At 38.7% G+C, this 23680-nt stretch overlaps 1 protein-coding gene across 4 annotated transcripts in view; it reads left to right on the forward strand.

The window, feature by feature from the left end:
- The window catches only part of PDE1C (phosphodiesterase 1C), a 131968-nt gene that overhangs the window by 69245 nt on the left and 39043 nt on the right, over positions 1-23680 (forward strand). For all 4 annotated transcript variants that reach the window (XM_083868121.1, XM_083868122.1, XM_083868124.1 and 1 more), the window contains 7 exons: positions 4365-4478; positions 5316-5498; positions 7316-7382; positions 9358-9474; positions 11392-11532; positions 13741-13841; positions 15595-15723. In XM_083868121.1, coding sequence (XP_083724247.1) covers positions 4365-4478; positions 5316-5498; positions 7316-7382; positions 9358-9474; positions 11392-11532; positions 13741-13841; positions 15595-15723 — 852 coding nt within the window. The remainder of the gene's footprint in view (positions 1-4364; positions 4479-5315; positions 5499-7315; positions 7383-9357; positions 9475-11391; positions 11533-13740; positions 13842-15594; positions 15724-23680) is intronic.

The raw sequence follows: 23680 nt of genomic DNA on the forward strand, positions 1-23680 counted from the left end.
GCAATATATTGGTAATCTGTGGATTCAAACCTTTTGATTGGTCAATATAACAGCTTTTATTTTTACTTTAGCAAAAAGCTAAAAAGTGAGAGCCCTTTGATTTGTTTTATTAAACAGCAGAATATAATTCTTAAAGCCTCACAGACATTCATCATGTCAGAAATCAGACACATAAGTGAATACAATATAAAACAGTATTTTTAATTCACTCTTCACATTGTTAAGATGAGCCCATCTTCCTTCTCAAAATTTATCTTTTCACTATTTTATTAATCATGATAGCAAACAAAATTGCACAACCTGGTTTTTGACATCTTTCTTAAATTGATTTCACTGTTATAGCCTCTACTCAAGCCTTCAGTTTGATTCCTTTCAAATTATAGTTTATAGTAGGGATACAGTGCTATTAAATATTCCTTAAATATGAGGTTTAGAATAGTGTGATATATAGTAAATATGCTTTTAGTCCATCTGTGCTACAAAGTAGTGTATTTGAGAATATATTTTACCAAAAAATCTGATTTGTTTCATTGTGTAGGAAGTGGGGAAGCAAGAAAGATTAAATGTCTTAAAAATTAGAAAATAAACTTTGATATTTTTAAAAGTTCAGGAATAGTTACATCAAAATTATTCACAGGGTCACAGAATCAACTACATTGGAAAAGACCTTTGAGATCATCAAGTCCAGCCTATGACCTAATACCATCTTACCAACTAGACCATGGCACTAGGTGTCATATCCATCCAGCCATGGTGACTCCAGCACCCTCCTCCGCAGCCCATTCTAATGCACTATCACTCCTTCTGTGAAGAACTTGTTCCTAATATCCAGCCTACACCTCCACTGGTGCAGTTTAAGACTGCTCTTGTCCTGAAGCTTGTAGCTTCCTCCTGGATTATAGAGGATTTGTTCTGCTCCCTGTCCTCATCTACTAGCTCAGGAGGCCAGTAGTCCTGAGAAGCATGTCTTATTGTTGAAAACAGAAGAAAAGGTTTTAAGTACCTCAGCCTCTTCCTCATCTTTGGTAACTATATTTCCCACCATATCCAACAAAGAATCAAGATTCTCCTTGCTCCTCCTTTTACTATTAATGTGTTTATAAAACCATTTTTTTATTATCCTTTATGGAAGTGGCTGTGTTAAGTTCTAATTGAGCTTTTCCCTCTAATTTTCTTTCTGCATAAGTAATGACACACTTAAACACTTCCTGATTTATCTGCCTCTTTTTCCAGATGTGACATTACCCGTTTTTTCCCCTGACTTCCTTTGACAGCTCCCTTCCCATCCAGGCTGGTCATATTCTCTGTCAGCTCATCTTTCAGCACACAGGAAGAGCCTTCTGTGCCTTGAAGATTTCTTTCCTGAAGTATGTTCATTCTTCTTGGATCTCCTTGTTTTAAGGGCTGTTTCCTAACATACTCTCTGAATAAGCATCCTGAATAGGCCGAAGTCTCTTCTGAACAACGTGTAGCCATCCATTGCAGCACCCCAGTCATGCAAGTCATCCCACCATGTTTCTGTGATGGCAACTAAATCATAACTTTGCTGCTCTAGATTGGCTTCCAGATTGTCTTGTTTGTTACCCATGTTATATATGTTAGTGTACATGCACTTCATCTGGGCTGCTGATTTCACCCCTGACTGGCTTACCATCCTTAGGCTCCTTCTGGAGATCCTGGTTTAATGCCCTTCCCCCTTCAAACCTAGTTCAAAACCCTCTCAACCAGCCCTGCCAACTCCTGGGCTAGAATACTTTTGCCCTTAATTGTGATGTCTGTTCTATTTACGTAATGGAAAGACAACAATGCACCAACATAGTCAGTAGTGAATAAATTTGAGGCAGGAATAATGTGGGGTTTTTAATGGAATTCAAAGCACTTACTAACCTGCAGAAGTGTGTTCAACCAAGTTGTTCACCAGGAGAGTTTCATGACAAGTAAGTCTGGCATGGCAGGCTAGGAAAATGTATTGCTTTATTCTAAATATTTCACTCTAGAAATAGGAGAGGTAAAATAAAGGAAAGATTACTTGCTCAGTTTACAGTGAAAAATGCTTTTTAAATTATCTTTTATTTTGCTCTTGTCCTTTCTGTTTGAAGAAACAAGAAATCTTTTTTTCAGTTAGTTATAATGAAATATATCTTGAAATAGGGTTTTCTTCAACCTATGCAAAATCGATCTTTTCCATCTAAGAGACATCATTTTTTCTATACGTAATATAAAAGAAGATTTATGTCCCCTGGAAAAAGTCCAATTTTAGTACAGAGAAGGTTAATTATAAGCTGTGGATGTATTATTGTTTTAATTTGCAGGCTTTGCCATCAGGAGGGGAGGCTGGAGAAAGATTGCAACTGTAAATATCTCAGATTAAGGGGTGTTGAATGAGTGATGGCTCTAACTCTGCTTCTTTTTAATGACCATTTAATGACAATTAACTATTAACCTTGGGTTTCAGATGTTCAGAAGGCATAAAAAGCATGTTAACAACTGCCTGTCATTCTTATCTTTGTTAGTCCCAGCATCTGTTCTATACATTTAGCCCCAAGGATTTAGGAAGCTGTGTCTCAAAGAGAACTTCCATAGCTCTTAGAGTCATGTCTTCATATGGGAAGGACTCTAGTCCCCTTATCAACTTTGTGGCCCTTCTCTGAACTTGTTCCAACAGTTCTATGTCCTTCTTACATCGGGGGCACTAGAACTGTATGCAGTATTGCTGGTGGTGTTTCGCAAAAGTAAAGTATGGGGAGAATCACTTCCTTTGACCTGCTGGCTGTGCTCCTTTTGATGCAGCACAGGATTCCATTGGCTTTCTGGGTTGTGAGCACACATGGCTGGCTCATGTTGAATTTTCCATCACCTGTCATTGCCAAGCCCTTCTTCACTGCTCTCAATCACTTCTCTGCCCAGCTCTTAGATGCTCCTGTGAATACCTCAACATAGATGTAGGACCTTACACTTTGCTTTATTGAACTTCAAAAGGTTTGCATTGGCCCAGCTCTCAAGACTGTTTAGTTCCTTCTGTGTCATTATTTTGCACACACAAAGGACAAGGCAGACAGCAGGTCAGGCAAGAAAGCTTTGCATAATTTTATTCAATGATTATTGAAGAATGAAGAATGTTGGTTCCATGAAACAATAATTACTCGCTGTGCTATTATTGAACATGAATTTTGAATGAGTTCAGCATAAAGCTGCCAGATACTTATATCAATTAAATAAAAGTCAGGAAGAGCCAAAGGCCACGTTTTTTCTGTAATATTGACTCCTGTGGCATATGTACAGTGTTTCTGGTAGCTAGTTAAGGGGTGATATCTGCAGACTGCCCATACATGGAATGAAGAAACGAGGAGGCATATGAAGCAATGCTTACCGTTTGGATGTGAAAGTAGTGAGTTCTGTTTAATATTTATGAGATAGTCTAAGGGTGGCTGCTTGATCTAATGAAATTCATAGCATTTCCTAACCTTGTATAGTTTTTCTACAATAGTGTTTCTAAGTATATTCTAGTACAGTTTTGCATGTGTATACCAATCATGAGGAATAACAGTCATTTGTTAACAGATACCATTCAAGAAGTTCCTTCTTATGGCTGGATTGAAACTGTCCTCTCTTAACTCCTGTGTTAAATTTCAAGAGATTTCTACTTTCACTTACTTCAGTTTTGAGTAGGGAACAGACAACTGATTAGTGGAAGTGATTGTCCTGCCCTGCTCTGCACTAGTATGACCTCACCTTGAGTACTGTGTGCAGTTTTGCACACCACAATATAAAAAAGATACTAAACTATTAGAAAGTATCCATAGGAGGGCCACAAATATGGTGAAAGATCTGGAGGGGAAGCTTTATAAAGAGTGACTGAGACCATGTGAACTCTTCAGACTGGAGAAGAGGAGACTAAGAGGAGACCTCATTGCAGTCTTCAACAATCCCACAAGGGGAAGTGGAGGGGCAGATATTCATCTCTTCACTCTCATGACTAGTGACAGGACTCAAGGAGTCTGAGTTCAGAAACCTTTGGGCAATGCTCTCAGGCATATGGTGTGATTCTTGGGGTGTCCTGGATAGAGTCAGAGGTTGGACTTAGTGATACTGATGAGTCCCTTCCAACTCCCTATATTCTATCATTCTGTGATTGTATGATTCTGTGATAACTCACAGACTTACATATATTTGCCTGGCATCGTTATAACTGATCTTTGAAAAGTAATTTTTGTTGATTTCATGTATATAGCTTCAAAAAACTTGTAGATTTCCAAAAGTTTTCACCTGTCAAGGTTTATGCTAGGTCTCTTCCTAGGAACTGACACTCACTCTCAACTGATTTTGCTTTATACTAATTAGACTTTTGTTTTCCTTTTCTTTAGATTGCGTGTTTTGGTAAAACAATTAGAGAGAGGGGAAGCTTCAGTTGTAGATCTAAAGAAGAATTTGGAATATGCAGCAACTGTTCTTGAGTCAGTATACATTGAAGAAACTAGGTGAGCTAATTACAGACATCAGCACTCTTATATCTAGCACCAGTTTTAATTTACATATCAGTTGTGAAAGTTGGTTGACCCAAGTTTTATTACTTATAGACATTATGGTTTTAATCATTAGAATATTGTATTCTGTGTAGAACAGATCTCCATCCTTCATTTAAAATCTTCTTCAAGTTTCCTGGGACAGGGAAGGAGATCAAAACCAATCATAAATGTAATATACTTTTTCTCAGAGAAATATTTTCATAGTAATTGTGTCTTACTTTTTCAGACAGTTTCTAAATTTCGACTGTTTCTTCTGAATAATGTCAAATTTTTCACTTGTATGATATCTTTGAAATAAAAAAACCCCAACTTACTCATGACAGAGGTAGACTGGTAAGACATTGCAGAGTTCTCCTTCTTGGTTACATTACCCAGTGATAAATGCATTTGTAGAGTCAACGCAGATGATCAGAATGGGAGAAAACTGTATGTTACTAACTCAGAAGCTAGAAATTCTAGAAATGACCATAAATTACCTTTGAAAGGCAGAAAGTTCAGAAATATTGATGAGCTGAAGATGTGAAGTCAGTAGATGATCATATAGTTTTGCTTCAGAAGATTGATTCTTCTTGATTCTCAGCCTAGTAGTGAGTTTCACAATCTGAAATGTAAGTACATAAAGAATAAACAAACAGTTGAAGACTTGTATTGTTTTTTATTAGGGCTGATGAATCAAAGACTTTTAACAGCTGCTTTAATTAGAAAGTATGTGAGTTTCTTTTTTTGTTAATAATGTTGTAGTGCTCTCTAAGGGAGTCTGTTTACCCTTCTGTTTCCTCATCCTTCTAGTCGTTTACTGGACACAGAAGATGAACTCAGTGGCATCCAGTCTGACTCTGTGCCCTCAGAGGTCCGTGACTGGTTGGCTTCTACTTTCACACGGCAAATGGGGATGATGCTCAAAAGGACTGAGGAAAAACCCCGATTCAGGAGTATCGTCCATGCAGTGCAAGCTGGGATATTTGTGGAAAGGTAAAGTGTCATGTAATTACTTTGGTCTAGTAACTACCCAGGTGCTGCAGATTTCACCTGCAGTATATGATGGCACAATGACAGGAGGTGGAGGAGAGTACCATAGGCCAGAAAACCTCAGAGGATTAGTAGAAGACTACTGAATCAGGAACACTTTAATGTGCTTCTATTAATGTTCCTACACAGATCTGGGTAACACCTAAAAACCTGAGATTTAGTAAAAGACTGCAAACTGAAACAACACCTACTCCCCTGTTCTTACTGTAGTACAGATGTAACAGTACACTTGGTATAATTTTGACAGACGATATGCACTTCTGGTCAGGTGTGACAGCATTTAAATTTTGGAGAGATCAAACTCTCCATTGCTTCCGTTTTCCTCTCTGGTCTAGTATTTCTTATGAAGAACTGCTAAGATGCAGAACAAAACCTTTTACCAAATTATTACTAGAATGAACTATAGATCAAAACTGATATGAAAATTTTGGAGATCAGGGAGGATTTCAAAAAAGCCATTGAGTCCTCTCAGCCTTCCCTCTTGTGATTTACATCACAACCTGTTGCTAAAACTGGTTTTACTTTTTTAACTCTTTAAAATATTTATTATTTTCAATTTGGACTCCCTTCTAATCTTACCTTTTCTTGTCAAGTAACAACTCTTCACTGACCTTCTTTATTCTAGGCAAAAGGAGGGCTGGCACATCTGAAACTGTCAGCATTCTTTGGACAGCCTGAAAGACAGCAGCTCTCAAATGTCTGGAGTAATTTTGTAAGAGCAAAATTCTTGTCAGGAATGGAAGAGCAGAGCACCTTCCACTGTTCATCAGAATTGCAGTGACAGCCTAAGCACCTTCTGTGCAGGAGATTATGCATATCAGACTGTGGACCACAATCCACAAAGACACACAGAAGGCTCCTTTGTAATGACTACAGCCAATATTTTTATCTGTGCACCAAACTATAATAAGACTAAACCTCTAACCTCTCATTGGGACAGATTTCTCCAAGGTTTGACAGGCTACTTGTGAATTAACCCTTACTCTCAGTGGGAGACTTACTGAAAAAGGAAGTAAATGCAAAAAGTGGCTCCGTAGGCTGTTTTCCAGCTGACCTGGATCACTGTGACCCAAAGAAGGAAGTGTTCAGATATAATATGGCCCTGGAGGAGGGTTGTGACTCTCCTGAGCTAAGGGAAATGGGTTCTGTGTCAATTGTCTTTTAAGAGAATGCTATGGAGCTTCAGACTAGAGAAAGGAAGGGATAAGAAATTCTACAATTTGGGAATGGGTGAATATCAGTCTCTAAGGAGAATTACTTTTTTCAGTTCTGAGTGCATAAGTGACAAAGAAAAAATGGCAGTGAAGGAAGACTTTGCACAGGATCATTTCAGATGGGAAAGGAGACCTTTCCATCATCTCCTTTTAGTCCTACAGTGCCTTAGGGCAAAAAAAGGGAACTAAAATGTCAAGTTATGTGCAGTGGAAAATGGGGAACATTTTGTTTAGTTGAGTGTAGCCTTTCCATCTGATGAAGATCTGGTACTGGTAAGTTTTTTGTCATGTTTAGCTCAGGTAACCAAGCTGTGAAATACTGGGGAGTGAACAATCTCAAATTAAGCTATACAATAAGAATAGTATTGACAGTATTGGGCAAGTTAAGAACAAAATGGAAGAAATAAAGGTCCATATTCCAGTTAGGGTTTTCTAGGCTAAATCAAGTCTCCTGTAATGGTCTGTTGCTTTATGAGCTTTGTTGATTGTTTGTTTCATTTCTTTTAATTCTATTTATGTGTTGCTTTATCTATTTCATCTTGGTAGAATGTACAGGCGTACTTCAAATATGGTCGGCTTGAGCTACCCACCAGCTGTAATTGGAGTGCTAAAGGTAATAACAATAAAAAGATATTAAAGGGGGGTCTGCACAAGCATCAAAATAATACTGTTCAGCTGTTCTGGATTACCATAATAAATATTCCCCTCAGGTCATGCTAATAAGGACAAGAATTGAGATGAAATTAAGTCAAAACAAGCTTATTTTTTACTAAAAATTCTCATTTTTGCTGCTGTGGTCAAGAGGACATCTGACTTAATAACTCAAAGCTGTGGAACCACAGCTTTCTGACAGAAGTTGGTCTTAATAAAATAATGAAATGCTGCAGCTTTTGCAACAAAATTCAGGCTGTAGCAGTGCAAGTTCTAGATGTATAATCTGTCTCACTTTTTCAGTGGATGAGAAGTTTGGCTTTTTTTTTTTTTTTTTTTTTATTTGAGTGCACAGCATTTCTCTCTCTTTATATATATTTTATACTAATTTTTCTACTATAGTAGTCTGTTGCCTTTCTGTGTGACATGGGTGTGAAGATACAAGACTGGTTGCCATAAAAGGGACAATCAGCTTTGTCTTTCATTTGAATAGTGGCTATACTTGTCATTCATATAGACATATTTACAGAGTGGTGATCTGCTGTTCATCAGTCTAGTCCTAGAGTTGGAACTTCACATTAATTACTACTGAAGGATTTACATGCTTTAGAATTTAATATTTCAGCCTTTTCTGATGCCCATGCCATGACAGGAATATTTTCTGGGCTAGCAAATATACAAGTAGTGAACACAGAACCTGTAGTCACTTACAATGTTTGCAGAATAGACTTCTGCTTATCTGTGCCTACAAAAATGTCATGCCTTCCAGTAATGATGAGCAGAATAACCTGTATCCCTGAATTTGCTTGTTGACATATATAACAACTCCCCAAGGTTAAGAAGAGACAGAAAACTAGGAAACTGAGCGTTTAGAAAGAATTAGTGTTTCTCTTCACCTCTTGCTAGATAATGAATGCTGTCACCTCCCTAACATTTGAGATTTGAACTGAAACTTCTGCAAGAAGGTTAAACCTTAAACTTTAGATGTAGGAGCTGAAGTGAACTTCTCCTCCTTGATCTCTTGACTGACCAGCCTGCAGCACTACTATGTCATTTATAGCTGGCTGTAACTTTTCCAACTGGAATTAGATATTTATTCTTCTCTTATAAAGGTTGGATTTTTATATAATTGCTAGCATTTAATGTATCATATCAGCCCAAATAGGAACATCTCAATGTCTCAGGTACAAAAGCAAACCAGGATTTTATATTTTAGGATTCATCCTTTGGTGATTAAATTCTGATGTAGAGAATTGCCATGTTTAGAATAAATTAACAGCATACATGTTCTTAATGGAAGCTTCTTAAACACAAGCCACAAAATACTGATAATTATACTGATACTGTAAGTACAGTGATGATTCTGTATTGAAATAAGTTAGCTGAGACTCCATTTTCTTCATGCAGGAAAACCAATTCTTTATTTTCACAACACAATTTATACAGTTTTCACAGATCTCATGTGCAACACCTATTGGCTGGTAGTTTTCTTACTACTTCATTTATTGGTCAGAAGGTGATTAGTGTGTAAGTGCTAAGATTCAGGTTGTTTATATTTTACCTTTATGGGTTCTCATGGAACAGATCTTACTGTTATTGCAAGTGCATTTGTTTTTCAACCCAGGAATAGGTTGTTATGCTAACGAGTTTTCATACTGAAATTGTTTTCACATGGGAATGTGCAAATTACTTAGAAGTGACAGGCTAGCTTTGGCAATTTAATAGAGCAGGACAGATTTTATGAGGCCTTTCTTTTATAATTCTTTTGCCTGACATGACAATTCTGCATTGGTTAAATGGATTATGAAGAATTGAAAAAAAAATTATACATTTATATCACTACTAGAATTCTCAAATTGTGAGAAAAAGTGAAGAAATTGAATGATCATGGTAAAAATTATGACCATATTAACTGTCTTTTCTACATACTCTTGCAGAATGTAGACAAGTGGTCCTTTGATGTATTTGCACTAAATGATGCCAGTGGGGATCATGCACTGAAATTTATTTTCTATGAACTTCTCACACACTATGATCTGATCAACCGTTTCAAGGTCAGTACTTAGAAGATGGCTTTCTTCATTCATCTTGAATTTTATTTAACTTCCCTCTCACCCTGATTTTTTTCAATTAAAAATGTAATTTTAGTGATCTTTGAAGAATTTGTGAACACTGCACTTTCCCTAATAAGCAAGACTATACATGATTTTAGTAGTACTTTCAGTTGCAATGAGGCACCATGAGCTAGGAGGGGTTCCAAATGAAATCCATGGGAAATACTGCATTTCATCCTCTAAGAATGATGCCGTCATTTTTCTGAGCTTTACAGGACCCTCGAGCATGCAGGCATAAAAGAAAACAAGAGAATATGAAAGCAAATTCAAATTCATTCCAATTAGATTGGCCAGCAGGTCAAAGAAGGTGATTCTACTCCCAACTCTGCTCTCATGAGACCCCATTTGGAATACTGCATCCAGGTCATCCAGGTCTCGAGCTCTTAGCACAGGAAAGACAAGAACCTGTTGGAGCCATTGTAGAGGAGGGCCACAGAAATTATCAGAGGGCTGGAGCACCTTTCCTGTGAGGAAAGCCCAACAGAGTTAGCATTGTTAAGCCTGGAGAAGAGAAGGTCCTGGGGATTATTGCAGCCTTTTGGTACTTGAAGGGGACCTATAAGAAAGATGGGGGGAAACTTTATGTCAGGGTCTGTTGCCATAGGGCAAGGGCTAATGATTTTAAACTAAAAGAGGATGGATTTAGACTAGATATAAAGAAGATTTTCTTATGGTGAGGGTGGTAAAACTCTGGAAAACCTTGCCCAGAGAGGTGGTAGATGCCCCATCCCTAGAAGCATTCGAGATCAGATTGGACTCTGAGAAACCTGGTCTGGTTGTACATGTCCCTGTTCATTGCAGGGCCAGGTTGACGAGATGATTTTAAAAAGTCCCTTCCAGCCCAAACTATTCTATAATTTTGTAATTGTTAGAGGTTTCCTCAAATTTTGAAGAGGAAACATTGCCATCCAGTTCTTGACCACTTTCCCCATGCAGAAACTCTGTTCTCCTTTCCACTGTTGATATTTCCATTTCCCAGGGGTTCTCACTCTGACTGGGAAGAATTTAGAGATGTCTAGATCCCATAATTTTTCAGGAACTTCCTATGCCTGATGAGATATCAAGATGTCTGCTCAGAACTGCATCCTCTGCTTATATGTACCTAAGAGGAGAAGACCAGTGATCTTTTATATGGAAACATTAACATTTAATGTACTTCCTGTCTGAGCAGATGAAACTGGAGAACCCATGTTGCAGTTGCATGCATTACCACCTGGCATAGTCTTCTTTCTAGAAATTCCCTGAAATGCATTTTGTCAGGTAATTTCAGTTACTCTTGGAGTCAGAGAAACATGGCAATCCCATAGAATGGGCAGGCTGGATTTTGCTGTGAAAACCCAGAGGTCTGATAAATGATAGTCCTCTTAGAGTATCTAAGATTTGCTATATCATGTGTTTCATTAGAAAATCTTAAATGTGAATAGTAAAGCAGAGATATATTCCAATGGATCATGAAGATAACAGGCAGTTGATTGCAATCTATTTAGAAATATTTCTCCATGGCAATCGATCCAGCAGTTGCTGTTACTTTTCATATTCTATGTGTATTCCAGACAACATTTCATAGTATACTTATTTCTATGTATTTATTTTTGGGGATGATTCACATGTAATATAAATATGGGTGGAAAGAACAGTTTGAAGTAGTAACCTGAACTCACTCTCTCTCTTGAGTGACTGTTTCAGATGTTCCAGCATTTTCTTGCTTTGTGAAGTACAGACAGCTCTTTGAGAACCTCTTATCAAAATACTCCTGTCTGAATGCTAGCCATTAATGCTGTTTGTTTGTTTGCTCATTTTGAGTTGTTTATTTATTTGTTTGTTTATTCTTTCTTTATTCTGTGCTGGTTTACTTAGATTCCTATTTCTGCCTTGGTGTCTTTTGTGGAAGCTCTGGAGGTTGGCTACAGTAAACACAAAAATCCTTATCACAACCTAATGCATGCTGCAGATGTCACACAGACAGTCCATTATCTCCTTCTCAAGACAGGCACAGTGGTAAGTAAAAGACTTGGCATCCTGAATATATAGTGATTTTACTACAGTTTCTGCTTACCAATGAGATTATGATTATCCACAGTAGAATCTGTTTACCCTGTAGACACACTTAATTTGATATGGCTGGGCTAAAAAAGGTAAAAACTCAGGATTATTTAGGAAGAGAGGCCAAGTGAAGTTGTTGAGGGCAAGTGAATTCTTTTAACAGTGATCTAAAGAGGATGAATGGGAAACCCAAGCTTGGTTTTTCATTCTGCCATAGATCTTCTGTGTGAATCTGCCAACACACATTTGCTGGAATTTGTTTAACCTAATATGAAGAATCATATTGTCTAAGCTTTCTTCTTAACTTAAGGTGAGAGACAGTACATTCAAATGATAATTCATTCCACTTATCTGAGCGAGTGCTGAGATCTGGAAATGCTGATCTCCATCCACTTCTCTACAGCAAAATTATCTGGACTGACTTGCACAGAAACCTAGACAGCTGAAGTCTGACAACAATTCTGGGAATGGATAGTGGGCTTGAAAAACAAACTTAGTGCACAATATGTTCTCACAGTGGTTCTCAAGACAAACGAAAGAAATACATTTGAGGGTGGACTAGAGAAATTGAAGGAAGATAAATTCCAGAGTGAAGTTCAACCATTGCAGTTTGGATTCAGCTGGAGGCTTAGAAAGTTGCTGTCCTACACCGTTGGGGAGAATAAATAGCAGGGAAAGTTCAAAGTGTATGGGATACATATGTATTCATTGTCTTCTTCTTTCTTCTGGTTACCACTGCAGCTAGAAAAAAGAATGAAATTACATTTATTCTGATTCTGTGGAGCAGATCTTTTCCACACATTATTTGCCTCACTTTTTGCATGCGCCTAATTTGCCCTTGCTCTTGCATTGGCAGAAGTGTAGAGGCAAAGGTGACAGTGAAAGGGAGATTAATCTGTTAAATGTTTGGCAGTTATCTCCTGTTATACCATGGTCATTCAGTGATTGCTGTGTACTTGAATACATGTAATTCTGTCATATTTCACTTCATTTTGCTGAGGCCTTTTCACTAACCATTGTGCAGTTTGAGGGTCATGGAGTCTTTGTAGTGCAGAGCAGACACATGAACCCAGGTCAGCAGAGGTTGAGGATCTTACTGCAGCTCAGGCCTTCTTGAACACTCCCCAATTGTTATAAAGTGTATCTGGAACTGTTAAAAAAAAAGATAAGGAAAAATCATGTGTCTCAGCCCAATCAAATTACAACACGTTCTCATGCAATGAGCATCTTTGATCAGCTATACAAAATCACTATAAAAATTGTCTGTCGGCATCACTCGTGGTGATATTTGTATGCCGATGATACCTTCTTCTATGCAGCTCAATAGCAAACCTGAAAAAATGCTGCCACCACTGTCTACTGGGTGATGGAGTATAGGACAGAGAGGTACAAGCTAACAAGGTGTAGTGCAGCTCTGGCTATGTCTTTTAGGCCAGTTTCAACAACTGTAGAATTGCTCACACTTGGGAACTATGTTTTGTGGATATGATCTGCATTTCTGCAGTTCCTATTGGCACACATGTGTTGCTTTCAATTCTGAAGCCAGAACTGGTTGCTCTTCCCTGAGGAGTCACACGCTCCACTGCCTCCTGTAAACATCCCAAGTCTCCTGTGTTGAATGTAGATTGCACTTGTGAATTGCAGTCGTGCTGCAATTAGAGCAGTAAATGCTGCTGTCTATCAGAAGCAGATTTAGGGTTATCTTCCTTGCTCTTCTCATGATTCAGTGATTGACAAAGACTTTTGGTTTTCTGGAAAATAGTGAGATTCTTCTGTATCTGAGTCTCTACTACTCGGGTAAACTGAACTGAAAATACATACCCTGGTGGTATAAGTTTCCTTTGATAAACCTTGAGTTTTCCTTGTTTCTCTTCTTCAAACATTGCTCTTTCAGAAGGGCACATTTCCAATTGCTCTGCCTTAAACCTTATTAGGTCTTGAAATAATTTTGCTGAAGTTCCATTTATTTAAATGAAAGGCCATGACGAACACTGATTTGGCTTTTACGTATCAACCAGAGAAGTTTGCTTTAAAGTAGCTGGCAGACTGCAGGGGAAGGGTAACGACATGCAACACTTACTGTCAACAGAGGATAGATAACTTACCTTAGAAGACAAATTATAAAATGCCAGCTTATCTGATTGTACTGTAATCTCTTTTCAGCACTGGCTGACAGAGCTGGAGATCTTCGCTATGATTTTTGCAGCTGCCATACATGACTATGAACACACTGGAACCACCAACAACTTTCACATCCAGACACGGTGAGGCCACTGTAAATCATGATGAAGGGTCAGGAAATAAAGGGAGAAACCTTTGGAGAGTAACAGCACAGCCACCTTAGAAAAATGCAGGAATGTCTGCTTTCAAGTGTTAAAGGAGGAAAGTTCATTTTCTTAGGTTACATTTAATTTTCTCTTGTTCAAACATTCACAAGGGAATGCTTGTATTCTAAATTCTTGAACATTGCTTCATATTAATAACCAGGAAAAAGGAAGTTCCAAAAATATTTCCATGTAAAGTTTTCAAAGAAAAATGGCTGCATAGAGTGATGTATTTTGAAGAAGATAAAGTTTTGAAGCAGATATTGTAATTTTACTTTTTTTTTCTCCTTGTTGAATTTGAAGAATCAAGCATTATTGGCATAAATCAGGCATTCAGCAGTGTTTATTGCATTCATCAGTGAATGTGAACACTACACATACTATTTCTACTTGAGTGGAAAACCAAGGTAGGTAGGCAGGTTTTCCCGCACCAAGAGGATATGTTTACCATTACCTAATCAGAGAAATACTCTTTAAAAGCATCGTAAATTGCTAGACAGTTATTAACTGATCGCAAAATAGACCGGACCGGTGTATTTTATAAAGCTTTTGGGTTGGTGGAAAAGAGGAAAATTAGATGAAGATAGCAGCAAAATTCAGAAGTGTGCAAAGATTATGAAGTCTCTAGTTTCAGTGATAATTGGGCATCTAAGGTCGGTGTGTTATTTTGACAATCAGAGTGTACTGGTAGTAATGCCAAAATGTCTAAATGTCCTCAGCTGACACTGCACACTTGGGCATTTCTAAGATGCATTTTAATTAAATTAGATTACATGTCTGTAATTAAAATAGATGTCTGTAGTGTGTCAGCTGAATCATACTGTGCATCAATAATGGTTTCCTGTATAAAGCACACACATGCACAGTAAAGACTGGGAATGAAGAAAGAAGTCTCTGTCTGTTCTGGGTGAAGCCGCACTACTCTTCTTACAACTTCATGCATGCAGGAATTACGGATCTGCTGTACTTTCCAAATACTTATAAACATATTCAAGGAAGGATAGTCATAATTTAATTTTTCTAACATTGAACATCAGACAGTGTTAAGTGTCAGAGGATAAAAATATACACTGCTCTGTGAAGCAGATCTGAGTAAGGTCTGTAAGAAAAAAATATTCACCCTCTGTTGCTGTTAACTTCTTTGTCTTCAAACCAGTTTACCCATTCATCAATTACAGATCTCTGATCTGGGGCTTAAAATCAGGCATGAAATTCCTTTGGTCTTACTCTGGTCCTACTGGCAATTTCCTTTCCACACAGCATAGTCTAGCACACAGATGTCAGAAATCAGTTGGGTTCTATCTTGCTTACAGTCAGTTTGCTATTCTAGAAACAGTATTGGGTCACATCTTACAATTGCTTACTTGGGTACAGTCAGATTTTAATATCAGAGAGACACACATAAATACTAGGAAAAAGCCTCATGGTTCTAATCCAAGTTTGCATATCTCTCAGAATTCACCACTTGTTTTTAAATATGTAACAAGGCAGTTAGGTGAGTCTTATCTGGAGAAATAGATTTTGCAGTATTCTTTAGATTTCTTTTACTGAGTAACAGCAATTAACCAAGTATTACAAGTACTCTTAAAATGCTCGTATCTGTTCTGTAGACTTAATTGCTATAGCTGATCAAAGGAAAGCTTCTTTATACAAGAGAGAAACAACCTTTCTTCTGTTTTCTTTTAAATGCTAGGTCGGACTCAGCCATTCTATATAATGACCGATCTGTGCTTGAAAATCATCATGTTAGTGCGGCGTATCGTCTTTTGCAAGATGATGAAGAGATGAATATTTTATCTAATCTCTCAAAGGATGATTGGAGGTAAAAATGACCATGGTGGCTGCCTAGGAACATTGCAGCCTAGACTGGTATTGCCTTGTTTGAATAGCAATATGCATTATTTTATATAACATACCAGTCTTTCTATGGTACAAGATAAAGGATTTTAAGAGGTGTTTGTCTTGTTTATTCCTGATTTCAATTTTCACTTCTGATAGTGAGACTAGACTTTGTGACAATGGGTTAGAGTGTACAAATTGAATCCCATTTAATTATCAAGTATCACAGAGACAGTCTTTATATACATGTAATTGACTGTATAGCTAGCCTGCTGTTTCTTTGTCCTAAAATATAAATATAACCTTTATCTACTTTAACACTTCCTGCCTGGAAATTATAAATGCAAAATATAATCCAGTCCAGGGGGCATGGATCTACTACAAATGCTTGGGAGATTTAAGAAGCTGTAATTAAAATAAGCCTCGTGAAATACATGATTTATGTGCCAAAATGAGCCCATTATTAACTTTCTAACTTTTGACAGTTCAAAGTGATGACAGTTTCCTGCTTTTATAGGGTTTTGTGAATTTCAAGGGGTGATAATTTTAAAATAGTCTAGTGTGCTAGACAGGAAGGATCCAGCCCCATGTTTCTTTTCATGGGAGAGGAAGCAACTTGTGAAATCCTATGTGACGCACAGTGCCTTCTACATATTCTTAAATGTAACATAGTGCTGAACAGTTTAATCAAGTTTTAATATAAATGTGGGGAAAAAAGCCTGTCTCTGGGGCTGACTTCTGCCAAGATGGAGTGAAGGCTCTCCTTACTAATCTGTTTAGCCTGAGTTTCCTATTTATTTTAACTTGTTAACAGTGATGTGATCCTATAGCAAAACACTAGGAGCTTACAGTGATGATTTCAGTCAATAGGAGTGTTGTGGAGGAATGTCCTGAAAATTCTGTCGGCCAATATTTAGAATAGTGTCATGGTGGGCAGCAAGAAGGTGGCAAGAAAATACCTTCATTGAGATGGCAAAAATCTATTTTAGGTACAGATGGAAATGCCTTGTCAAATATTGGCAGCAAATTACTGCTTCATTTAATGTTGGTGAGGAAACATAAGGAACTAAGTGACTAGAAACAGCCTTAGGGCCACTGTCTAGAAGGAACAGCCACTGTTTTTTAGTGGAACAGCTAATGAGTATGCTTGATTGCATAGATACCAACTTTAGGTAAATGGTCTGCTTTTGAGCTTTAAACTGTTTAAAGTTTTTGATTTAATCAAAGCCAGTTTCAGATATTTCTCACTGATTCTGTAGTACCAATGTGTGTGTTCTGTTGATGCAATGTGCTTAGAACCAAAGTTTCAAAGATTAACCCATCCCTTTAAAAAATGCTGTAACTGCCAGAGCAAAAATATTCAGCGGTTTGAATTGCTTATTTGTTCTCTCACAAGTATGATTTTATAGCTACTGATCAGGCAGCAGTACTGCAGAATAAAGGTCATTGTCTGGAAGTGCTCTAAGTCCAAAACATTGTGATTTCTATGTGCTTTTGCTTTTGACTGCCTCTACAAAATCCCATAGGCAAACATTTTGGAAGCACTGTAAGCATCAACTGACCAGCAAAATCTGAGGTGTTGAAAAATAAAACCCAAGAAGCCCAGAGTTTCCCCATTCTAGGACTCAAAAGTAGGACTCTCAGTATTGAAGGATGCTTCAGGCAAGTAATAAAATGTGCCCAAATTAAACTTCACTTTCGTAGACTGATAAATCTCCCCCTGCAAAAGGCTGGAGAGATGTTTTTTGGAATATAAATTCTTGAGTACCTGTCTAAGCTGAACTCTGACTTCTTTTTTCACATTACTAGGAAAAGAAGATCTGATGATCTGCAATCTTAGATATCTATGTGGATTTTATAACTTTTTGGTAATCTGTCACCTAATTAGGGAATGTATGTGGAGACACATTTCACAGTTGAAAAATAAATGGCCATGGGTTTTATAAGGAAAACAGATGAGAATGGAAGAGAACTTTTGGATTACAGTCAAGAAGGAAAGTGTTGAGTGCTTACTAGTACTTAAACAACTTTTTGTTTCCTCCACAGAGAAATATGTATTTTTCTCTGGTGCTTATAAAATATTTGAAAATTAATTTAGTTGCTCCATTTTGTGAATCTCATTTGTGCAAGTTATCAAACAAAAAAACTGTAACAAAAACAAATGACAGTGAGCTAAGAAAATAAACTGCAAAGTAAACGTATGTTTCCCAATATATTATAGATGTCTTTTTTGACACTGTATTTAATTGTTAGTAAGTTCCATGCAGTTTATTGAAATCTTTACTGCCAAGTATATATATATATATATATAAATATATATATATATATATATATATAATTAAGGGGTTGAATAAAGGCTGAATAAAAAGATAGCTGGAAAAGGTTTACTTGTTTAGTTTTGCATAGGAGTACAACTTCAGGAAGTAACTTTGATTTCAATATTGACTTTCTCAGTAAAGCTGCTTGGTATTTTGTCCCTCAAATAATTCTGAACCCTCCATGTCAGTCACTGTTATTTATTTCAAGACTGCAGTGAGAAACCACAATTTTTTTTATTGACTTTGTTCTTATGCTCTTTTTTTTTTTTTTCATAAGTAATAGTGTGTGTATGGTTGCAGGATCGTGTAAAATTTTATTGTAAAATTTTGCTCCTATGCACTCAGGATGGGCATATATATATTCTGAGTTTTATACCTTCAGCGAGAATCAGCCAATGATGATATTTCTTTTAACAGAGTGTTTTCCTATTAATTTCTGTAATAATAAAGTGCTGGGACTTTGACTGAACAAAATTAGCCACATAGATAATTTCAGGAGATGTAACTATTGTAACTGTGCAGTAAGTTTTCCTGTTTAATACTTTTATAAATTCTTGTCACTGTTAGCAGACTTCATTGTCTGTGGGTTTCGTGTAAGTCAGCTTAGCTGGTTTACTGTAAAGATTGATGGAGATCAGCATCTTTAGATGATGGCTTTTGTTTACTTAGAGAAGTGGAATTATCCTTTGAATTATCTCAGCTCAGTGAGAAACCTGAAAAAAATGATGCCACCAGTGTATACTGATGGAGCATAGGAGAGAAAAGTGCAATTAACAAGGTGTAGTGCAGCTCTTGCTATGTCTTTTAGGCCAGTTTCAACAACTGTAGAGTTGCTCACAGTTGGGAACAACATTCTGTTGCTATGATCTACATTTCTGCAGTTCCTTGATTGCCACGCAGATGTTACTTTTCAACTCTGAAGCCAGAACTGGATACTTTTCCCTGAGAAGTGTTTTGGTTAGAGACAATTTGTGGGGTAGAGCTTGGGAAACAAGCTGCCTTCTTTTTCAGTTTAACCACTCCCCTGTCACCAATAAAGATGAATGCAAGAAGATATAAGTGAAAAAATAAGTTTCCTAAAAAAACCTCAGCCACAACCAAGATAACAGTAATAACCACTGGCTATGAAGGTCCTGAATCTTATGTACTCCCCAAGAACAAAGCAAACAAGGTGGCAGAGAAACCTCCCCACAATATGGAGACTTTTGTAGAAGACTGCATCAGCCAGAGGACAAATACAAGATGGCAGAGAAGACCCATTCTCCTAGCCATGTGATAGAGAGAGAGAACAAAGGAAAAAACCCAACAGAACAACTGAACCTCCATGATTACAAAACTCTCTTTTCCCCCAAACAACAACCAAGAGGGAACAAGGATAAAACAAAGGAAACCTGGAGAACTTGGACAACTATTCCTGTTCAAAACCAGTAAAATGTTGCTGAACCATTTAGTCCATGCCACCTGACAGGGTCTCTCCTAGCGGTGGCAGCTCTGTCGACAGTGGCAGCTGGATCTGGGGTAGCCACTGTAACTCATCGAGGAAGAAGGGAGAACCAATTTTCACAGCATGACTGTCCTGAGTGGCAGTAGCAAAAACAAATCGTCCAAACAAAAGTCCTTTTCCAACTCCAGGAACAGGTATTGCTCCTGGCAACTGTGGCCAGGAAAAGTGTTAGGACATTTTCTCCAAAATGATCTAGGATTGACAAATGCAGTTTTCTCTGAGACCTGCACCATGAAATTTCCCACAGAGTACAGAGAGAAATTAAAGAATGCTTCTGCTTCTCTCTGCCCTGGCCCAGAGAGTATGCCCCAGGAAACTCTCTTGGCAGCCCATAGAGAAACAAGAAAGAGAGCCCTGAGTGTTCCACCACTTTTAAAGGGACCCTGGCACCTCCAGTCTCCATGGACCCAAAACACTGATTCTGGTTCCACTTCTGATCCCTGGGTCTTAAAGTGACAGTAATACAAACTGCATGGACTGACATAGAGGAATAATGGAATAAAATTCACATTTTTTTGGTCACCCAAGACTTTATCCACTTCTTACTCCATATCATCTATATCATGCCCCAATTAATACCTTTTAACTATGTGCATATACACATACAAACAACTATATACATATCACAGAATAACAGAATGACTAGGTTGGAAGAGACCTCTAAGATCGAGTCCAACCCATGCCCTAACACCTCAACTAGACAATGGCACCAAGTGCCACTTCCAGTCTTGCTTTAAACAGATCCAGGGATGGTGACTCCACCACCTCCCCAGGAAGACCATTCTAGTACTTTATTATTATTTCCATGAAAAACTTTTTCCTAATATCCAACCTATATTTCCCTTGGTGCAGCTTGAGACTGTGTCCTCTCATTCTGTCAGTTGCTGCCTGGAGAAAGAGACCAACCCCTACCTGACTACAGCCACCTTTCAGGAAGCTGTAGAGAGTGATAAGGTCATCTCTGAGTCTCCTTTTCTCCAGGCTAAACAACCCCAGCTCCCTCAGTCATTCCTCACAGGGCTTGTGTTCCAAACCCCTCAATGGCTTTGTTGCCCTACCTCTGATGCACTCAAGCGTCTCAACATCCTTCCAAAAGTGAGGGGCCCAGAACTGGGCCCAGCACTCAAGGTGTGGCCTCACCAGTGCCCAGTACAGGGGAAGAATGACCTCCCTGCTCCTGCTTGCCACACTATTCCTGATGCAGGCCAGGATGCCACTGGCCTTCTTGGCCATGTGAGCACACTGCTGGCTCATGTTCAGCCAGCTATTGACCAGTAGCCCCAGGTGCCTTTCCACCTGGGCACCAGCCACACTATCCCAAGCCTATAACATTGCAGAGGTTTTTTTGTGGCCAAAATGCAGGACTCAGCACTTGGATTTATAAAACTTCAACCTATTGGACTCACGGATACACATGTACCTAAAAGTCAAGCTTTGAACATCCAGCCTGCACTGGTAGTCAGTGTGTGAGAATGACCAGTGCTTCAATAGTAATCACTTCTAACATGGCTCAAACCCTTTCACAAGCTGCTAAGATCCCTTTTCCTGTTGGCCTCATATTCTTTGTATACCTGAACCCAAAGGTCATCCTTGAGTTTCTCCAGGCATCTTCTGCCAAAGGCTCCAGGAAGGATCATTCTTCCTGGCTGCAGTATAGAGCACATTCTTCTCATCCTGTCCCATCCTGACTGGCCCAAGGACTACTGCATGGACAATCTCTTGTTTGATCTGTTCAAAGTATTGCTGTTGTTCAGGGCCCCACATAAAATATTTTTTCTTCTGTGTCACAAAGTAGAGACAGATTACAATTTGGCTGTACTCTGGGATTTGCATCCCCCAAAAACCCATGGTTCCTAGGAAAGCTTGTGTTTCCTTCTTGCTGGTCAATGGGGATGTAGTAGCTATGTTTTTAGTCATGTCTTATGGAATTTGTTCATGTCCGTCTTGCCACTTCACTCCTGGCAACTGAATTTCCTGTCCCTAGACCTTACTTTGATGTTTGATGGTAAAACCCACTTTGAGGATAACCGAGATTATTTTTTCCCCTTTTCTCAAAAATTCCTGTGCCATTTTACCCCGCAGTACTGTAGATGTTCTGGAGCCCCCTTTTCCATTGCAAATGGTGGGGCTGTGCTTTCACCCCTGGGGCCATTGGTTCCAGGTGTAGGGAATGCCCCTCCAAATGAAAGCAAGCCTGCTGCTAAAGGAATGGTGAAAAATGCATTAACAATGTCAGTTGTGGCACCACTCTTTTGCATTGGACCCCAGTTCATACTGAAGTTCCAGGATGTCTGTCACAGCAGGACTCAGTGGTGGTGTGCCTTCATTCAGACCATGATTAGTCTACTGTCAGTCTCCACTCTTCTTATTATGTTATTGAAGAGTGAGCAAGTCTTGCTGACCGCTCCCTGGATCTCCAGTTAATGGATCATCTTACAGATGGGAATCACAGTGTCTGAGTCAGTGCAGTATTGTCAATAGTGCATTGTTTTAGCAGCAATTGGTACCTGCTGTTCTTCAACCCTCAGGTGTCCTACCACAGAAGGGTCCTCTGAAAGACCAGGCAAGGTATTCAATTGTTTAATGTCTTCTGTCTCCACAGTGGCTATCCGAAAAGTACAACAAAGTCCTTTTGGGTCTTTGAAATGACCACTAGGTAATCTATACCAAGAATACACAGAGCCTCTGGACCAGTCAAAATAGGTTGTTTTTTCCATTCCTTCCCAATTAAGGTCACCTCAGCTTCCAACAGAGTATACTTCTGAGACGCCCTGTCACCCCAGCAACAGAAACAGGTTCTGTCCCCACTATGTCATGATGACGTCAGAATAGATTCTGTGCCAGTGTCAGTAAAAGTTTCATGTTTTTGTGGTTCTGATGTGCCAGGATATTGGATCCACACAATCCAATAGACATGATTTTCCCATGGCTTATCAGGCTAGAGGCAGAGCCCCTCTAGTTCTGGCTATCAGTCTGGAGGTCCCTTCAAGGGGATCAGACATGTCATCTTTACTTCTGTTCTGCCCAAGAACACATCCAGAGGAAACTGGAGCTAAATTCATCCTTGCCAAGTTTCCTTTGTTAGTAGTTTCTTTTAGTTTATGTATCCATACTGCTAAGATGGAAGTGGGTTTTCTGTCCCACCTTCTCATGTCCACAGAGGAAGGACCATATTCATATGAGGAAGAACATAGAGTGTCCATATTCACAGAGGAAGGACCATAGAGTGGAGCTCAGACCAGGACAGACAAATAACAATGAATACACGTCTGAAATGATCTTTATTACCTCTGATATTATCTTTCCATAAGCTGCTATCATGGAATGTATAAACAAAGCAATCCTGGTTTATATTCATGATCTGCAAAAGAACACATGTGAATGAAAGACTGATATTTCATTCTAGCCTGTGATGCACCGGGGCTGAATGGGGGTTTTTTTCTGTCTGTCTTGGTTTGGAAAGACAGGTACATGCTAGAGTAGGTTAGAGCTCCCTTTGGAATGGAAATGTAAACCCTCTCCCTCCAAATTACTATAATTTTGCAATTAGGGGCTTTCAGGCAAAGATATGAGAATAACAGTTCTTTACTAGAAATATTAAAAATACAAATGTAGTAGTACAAAAAATCCAAGCAAGCAAACAAATAAAAATCCTAGAAAACCCTGACAGAGTCAGAGATATGACTTGACACCCTGTTGGTCAGGGTATTGGAAGTAGTCCAAATAAATCTTCCTGGAGTAACAGATGTGGTTCTGTTGGAGTAGAGATGATCCTGTAGAAAGGGTCCAATGGTGGTGAGATGGGTCCAGTCTTCCTCTGGAATCCAGTGGAAAACAGGCTGCCTTCATGTTTAGGACTCCCAGTTTTTATCTAGGTAGGAATGGTTGGCTCCCCCCACTGGCTGGAGCATCTCATAATGGGATGATGTAATTGTGTCAGTCATGTGGTGAGCCTTAATGGCCCATTAATAGAAGACGTCCCCCCTGGAGGGAGAATGGGTCATGGAAGAGATAAGGAACATTGCTCCACCTGGTTTTAACAGCTGGCCCATTAACAGAAGACACCTACCCTCTCCTCCCCAGAGTTATGAGCAATGGGTTATACAAGAGATAGAGAA

The sequence above is a fragment of the Zosterops lateralis genome (genome assembly GCF_965231275.1).
Source record: "Zosterops lateralis genome assembly, chromosome: 1".
In the NCBI taxonomy this organism is placed as follows: domain Eukaryota; kingdom Metazoa; phylum Chordata; class Aves; order Passeriformes; family Zosteropidae; genus Zosterops; species Zosterops lateralis.